This window comes from Raphanus sativus, chromosome 8 (genome assembly GCF_000801105.2).
Source record: "Raphanus sativus cultivar WK10039 chromosome 8, ASM80110v3, whole genome shotgun sequence".
Lineage (NCBI taxonomy): Eukaryota > Viridiplantae > Streptophyta > Magnoliopsida > Brassicales > Brassicaceae > Raphanus > Raphanus sativus.
In genome coordinates, this window is record NC_079518.1 from 4,385,444 (window position 1) to 4,392,406 (window position 6,963).

Sequence of the window (6,963 nt, forward strand, 5' to 3'; positions counted from 1 at the left end):
TGAACAAAGCAAGACTTTATAAATCAAATCCACAATAAACATGAAAAATTCAAGCAAACAGCTATCCCAAATCTGCACAAATGAAGAAACACATAAACCAGATTCACAATGTACAGTTAACATAAACCAACAATCTGGAATGAGAAATTTTAATAAAAAAAAAACTGCACATATGTTATGATGACTTTTATTCACAAACACAACTTTTGAAGTTAAAAAAAAAAATCAATTTACAAAAGACGAGCATGCCCCTCCCGCGGAGGTGCCAGCATCGGAACCTTCCTTCCCCGCCTCAGAACAACCGAAATTAGTCACCGCGTCAGGCCCAATCAGCTGAACCGCCGCCTTATCATACGCCAAAGCAGCTTCCTCCGCCGTCTCGAACGTCCCGAGCCAGATTCGAAGAGGCCGTCCGTCGCGAGATTTGCCGCACCTGATCTCCGCCGCCCATTTCCCCCACGGCCTCTGCCTCACCCCTCGGAACTTCTCCCTCTTCTTGTTATCAACCCTCGCCGGAATCCTGATCTTGAACCGCGCCTTGCCGCGATCGCGATTGTTCTTATTGGCCGAGGAATCGGACGGGTCGATGACGATCTCGTTGACGAACCTCTTCCCTCGCCGACGACGGGGCGGCGATTCGGCGGCGTTTGTCTGTTCGTCTTCTTCGCTGCTGGAGGAATCGGTGGCTTCCGCGTCGGTGAACGATATCCTCACGATTCTCTTCATCGTCACGCCGTGAATAATTGGGATTTAACGGTGTTAGTTAGGGTTTGTTTCCGATCGCTTAAAATGAAGGATGTGTGTTTTATCCTGGCTTGTGCGATACTTCATCCCATTTTTAAGTCGGTTTTGAAACATAGCGACAAATTAAAAGATTGCAGAGTAAATACATTTGTACTTACGGGTCAAGAAAAAAATTCGAGTTGTTGCAAATGTTTTTGTAACAGTCAGCATTCCGCATATTCATCGTAATATACTTTCTCAAAAAATATATCTTTTTTTTTTTGGTCGATAATCATCTTTGTTGATGAAGCCCAACTAGGGCAGATTACATGGGTATCAAATCGAAACACTAACAAGGCCCAACAATGATTACAAACTTTACGATTAAAAAGAAAGCCCAATTTAAAACGGCACAAGTTAAACCGTTTCACTTGTCGGAGACCTCGAACCGGTGGTCCGTGGTTTTCCCGACAGACACCATCGCAGTATAACCTGTCAATTCTCTTTTGAGATTTTTACATCATGGGTCGCATTATGAATTTCTCTATCATGAAAGATCACTCTGTGCTACTAAGGCTTTATGGATGTTGGAATACCAAATTGTCCCTGATACATTTACTTATTTACTTTCTTCTTTTTAACATGAATTTGGATGACTTAATAAATTGTGATAATTGATTTTGTTCCAGCATTTTTTAAGGTTCTCAATTAAGTAAATAGAAACCATCTACTCTAATCGTTTCAAGAATAAACTCATATAATTTGAACTGCTCCATCAACTATTTTTTTCTGATAATAATAATTTAAGAAACCGAGAAATTGGAGGGGATGTTTGAATCATGGGAAAACTTGTGTGTTTGTTTGTGTTTTAACTATAATCGGTTAATTTATACAACATCTATAAGTTTTGAATGTAAAATCGCCAAAAAAAAATAATTTCATGAAAAAATCAATTACGGCTCGGAAATGAGTTGCAAAAATCGTAGGAAACCCTAATTTGAAGAAGACGAGTTAATTACAAAATTGCCATTCTAAAAAAATATTAAAATTAAGCATAAATGAAGTGTACATGTGTACAAACCGTTGAGTGTACATGTGTACATTATCTCTATATATTTGCGTCTTATATGTATAATGTACATGTGTACATATATATATGTTACTTAAATTTAAATAATTGTGTACATTACCTCTATAATGATGTTTGTCTGAAAATCAAACATCAAAATTGCAAGAATTTTCTATAAAATGCGTGAAAACCACATGTACATCTATACACATATCTATACACATGTACGCCTTCGATTTAAGTAAACAAACTTGATACAATAAATTGATTTTGTATTGCTTACATCACATTGTTATATGCTTGTACATGTGTACATTTGTTATTGTGTACAATATTTTTCAGGGTACACATTGATATCTCATGTTTTTATAAGTTTTTAGATTCATATTTTAGATTATTATGATCATTTTAGATTGCATTTAGGTCACTAAATTGCATTTGGATACTCATTTGCATTTAATAGGGATTGGAGTGCACAATTTAGAGTTTGGGGCGAAAATCAGTGGTTAAATCTGTAATTTTGGAAGTTATGGGGCCAGATTGAGAACAGGCCAGAAGACGAGGGACCAAGGTTGCACAGAGGCCAATTAGCAAGGATGTCCCTACAATTTCAATAGTTTTGGGGTCAGTTCGTGAAAGCTGAAAATAGAAGGGCCAGATGTGCAAAAAGCTGAGATCTGGCCATGGTTGATCCTCGAGCTTCTTCTGCGACTTGATTCCGGAGGCGCCATGATCGGACGATGAGCCATCGTTTCCGCAAACATGTACATCGCCCACACAAAGCTCTCTATCACATTGCATTTTCATCTACTCATAAGATATTAAATTTCAGAAGTGGTAAAAAGACAAAGTTTTTGTAGATCAAAAACATAAGTTCAGAACTTTTGTGACGAGGATGACAATGAATCATATTTGACTGAATCTCAAAAATCTGATCACTATTGTGTGAGCACATTTGTCCAAAAACAAAAATACAAGAGAGAGAAGACACAGGTTTTGTAGCCACTTTAGATTCAATCTAGGAACAACAAAGTTTCATCTAGTAGAGTTTGATCAGAAACGTAAGCAAAAAGAAAACACACAATCAGGTTAGAAGCATGAATTAAACTCAGAGAAAAAATCAAAACAAGATAATATTGAAATCTCACTAATTATACTTATAAAAAAAAACCCAGATGTAAAATTTGTTTAACAAAATACTAGGTAAGAGAGGTATACGCAATTTGAATAAAGGTTATAACTCTAAAAAGCTTCTGAAACCTTGGCGGAAGAGAGATAAAGAGGATGAAAGAGATAAAATTTTTATTAGAAAAATAATTGATTTTAGTCACATAATTTATTTGGTGAAAATTAGTCAAATATAAGTTAAATATTAATGAGATGAAAAAAGTAAGAGAAATAGCAGAAAGGTAACATTGGTTTTTCTACATGCTGGATGATGAAAAAGCTTCTTGGAAACCAAAAATGTGTCTAGATAGCTGAAAGTGATCTATAGGGTAATATAAAAGATGAAATGTGACCTTGAACGTAAATCTTTCTTCTCTTTTCTTCTTCTTTCCTAAAAATACTTTTCCAAATAGAATGATGTAGGACATACTGGTACTAGAATATCGATTATTCCTAATTATTGTGGTGGTGTACCACGTGATAATGCAGCCACGCACACGAGCATACCACCATTCCTTCTGAATCATAATCATTTTATTATCAACTTTTCTATAACCATTTATTTATCCAACTTTACTTCTCTAGTTATGAGTGAGATGTACTGTTCTACCAGCTTTTCCTCTTGTTGAAGTGCAATAAATTTTTTAATAATAATATCTATATTTTGTTCGAAGACAAACAATGAAACTAGTATAGTGCTAAATTAAATCCCAAAATAATTTATAAAAGGGAAAATCATGATATTTATTGAAAAAAATTACAGTTGAAAAATTAATACTTCCTTCGTTTCAATATAGACGATGTTTAATTGATTGTTATTGTTTCATAATAGATGATATTTTCACATATCTAAATAATTTTAACTTTATTTTAACGAAAAATATGTAGTTAATTGTGTTTTTACTATTGTGTTTATAATTAAATAAATTAGTTTTAAATTATACTTTCAAAACAAAGTTAAAAAAAAATTCTTAATATGTGTGTAAAGAGATAAAATTTCATCTATTATCAAAGAAGGAGTGACTAAATCTGAAGTTTTTAGTGGATAGCTTGTTAGTTGTTATATTTATTTGGGTCAATTTGCTTAATAATTATAGTAGTACCATATATAAAGAATATAGCCATGCATCAAAAGTTATGTCAATTTAACACAAAATTAGATAACACTCTCTTTTTCCGCGAGTGAGAAATAATTAAAACACCGCTCAACATCATACTATACTATATTTTTCCAATATATAGAACAATACAATTATTTTATAACAACAACTATTATGAAGAAGATGAAAAAAAAGGCTAAAAAAATGAAAGCTTTGTAAAGAGTACACTATACCCTAAACTCAAACTATATACTCAAACTATATATCCTAAACTCAAACCCGAAACCCAAACCATATACACTAAACCCTAAACCCAAACCATATACCCTAAACCCAAACTATATACCCAAACACTAAACCTTAAACTCAAACCATATATCCTAAACCCAAATCTTAAACCCTAAACCTAGATCATATATCCTAAATCCAAATCATAAACCATAAACAATAAATCCAAACTCTAAACACTAAACCCAAACTATATACCCTAAACCTAAACTCTAAACCCAAACCATATACCAAAACCATATAGCCTAAACCCAAACTCTAAACCCAAACCATATACCAAAACCATATACCCTAAACCCAAACCCTAATCCTAAATCCTAAACCCAAATCTTTATCCATTTCATGACTATGCTATACATATTATGGTATGGAATACTCGACACACCCACAAATTTTGTATATATGAAATTCTCTAAAATTTTCTTAGAAAGAAAAATAATGAGTGGCGACAGTGTTGGAGAACATAACAATGTAACTGATCAAGTAGTGAGTAAGAAGAATCAGGAGGTAGAGAAAGAGATATAAATTACAAAAGAAGAGAAAAAAAAATTATCAGACTATATTGTAATTTAAAATAGTATGGATTCAAAATTGCGATTATGAAATATTATATAAAATTTATAAAATATATGTTTATTTTGAAATTTTCAAAACATATTATGTGTAGAAAAAAACTTATTTTTATTATATAAATAACAAAATTGTACAATTGTTTTTACAAATATTAAAAGGAATTAAAAATCGAAGGGAAAACCATATTTATAAAAGAAGAAAAAAGAAAAAAACTCATCCAAGGACAATATAGCAAATATTACATAAATATCATAGTCTTTGCTTTGCTATGTACATATGCTTTATTTAAATCTTACAATGTATATGTAATCAAATTTCCCTATTTATTTCTACTTTCACCCGTATATCACATGTCTGCACGTTAATCTTAGGATACGGGACAATGATGTTAGTAGTTACTTATGAAATAAATGCATACGAGAAAATGCAAAAGCATGACACGGAATTTTCTCCAGAGGTAAGTAATAGGTACAAAGAGATGGATTAACTAGTACTTCAAAGTAATGACATTGACAACGTTGCTTTCTTCATCTAGGTCCATTTCTTTCTATGTTAGAAACGCATGCAAACTTCATTCAAAAAGAAATGCAAAAAAGTATTAATTGTTCAAGGACAAATTTTATTCAAAAAAAAAGGATGATCGGTATATTTTTAATACCAACCCATATCATTAATTCAATTCCCTTCCATCCGTTTTGTTTGCTGACTATATCTGATTCCCAAAGGCATTTTCGATAATTGGTATTAAAACTGCTGGTGCACGGAGTTCACTACAGGTTTTGTGCGAGGTATGTTGGTCTTAAGATTGCGTAAAGGTTACTTTTGTCAATGGCTGGTTTAATCTGTTATTGTTGATTATTCGTTGCAAGACATTTTCGTTCTCTGGAAGGTTAAGATGAGCGTTGAGAATGTTCCCTTCTACTTCGGCATCTAATTCAATACATACGTAAATTCGCATGTTATACGGAACCCCACGATCATTCACTCACGACAATATTCAAAACTTATACAGTGCTGAACCAATTATCTGTCCTATGTTTCCCTATCATTATATGTTTCTATTTCAGCCGGAAGATAGGGATTGTCTTTATCTTACGAAAATTGAATACAAAATTCAGATGGATCAGAATGCAAGTATCTAACCTATATTTTTTTTTTCTCCTCGCAGGTTATTAATCGACAGGATTCAGAAAAAAAAAATTCCATAGGGTTTAATTAGTGTGTTGGTCCTTTCTTCACCGCAAAATAATGAGTAGTGGTCTGAGACTCAACGTAATTAATTTGTTCTTTGTGTTTTTCTAAATGCATGTTTTTAAAAAAGATTATACATTAAAAACATGTTAAATTTTAATTATAAGTGCATCATTTTAAAATTTCTGTAACTTCGAACATATAGATTCAGTACATGCAATCAACATGTATTTTTCTAAAACGGATAGAATACATTAATATATAGTAATCCTCGGAGACTCCAAGAAAATTAGTAACAGTCTGAAGTGACTCGATTGGCAAAATGGTTGAGTTTCATGTGAAGGTTCGATGGTTGATTTGTTTTTCCCTCTGATGCTATTTATAAGTTGACTTCAAAAATATTTCCCTAGTCTTTGCAAATTATGTGATTTGTTTTTGTCAACAATAAAGTGATATTATAAGAAAATCAATAAACTACAACTACAACCTCGTTTTTTCATATTTCAGATTGATATTCTTCATTATTTTCTTGCTACTAAACTACTTTTCCGGTGGGCTGGTGGTTGTAGGCTACCTAACATGCTATCGCTGTCTAATCGGTCATGTCAATAAAAAATGTTAAGTAGAACCGATAATCTTAGTTCAAATCGTCTTCTCTAGGAACAATGAATAGAAGATGAGAAATGATAGCATACAAAACCACACTTTCGGCAAAAACAACCTACACACTCGGTAACAAAGAACTCAACTTTTTATCACTGCCTCAATGACTACCTAATTGATCAGAAAGTAAAAAATGCAAAATCAGATACATCATCAGACGCTTTTTCTTTTGTTGGTTGTTTTGTCTTG

The 6,963-nt window shown here is 32.7% G+C and overlaps 1 protein-coding gene across 1 annotated transcript; it reads right to left on the reverse strand.

Annotated features, from left to right (window-relative positions):
* Positions 1–935, reverse strand: LOC108837593 (ethylene-responsive transcription factor ERF069). The gene has a single exon (XM_018610625.2). It carries the CDS (start codon positions 724–726, stop codon positions 226–228), a length of 501 nt encoding a protein of 166 aa, XP_018466127.1. The 5' UTR covers positions 727–935; the 3' UTR covers positions 1–225.
* Positions 936–6,963: the final 6,028 nt, after the last annotated feature.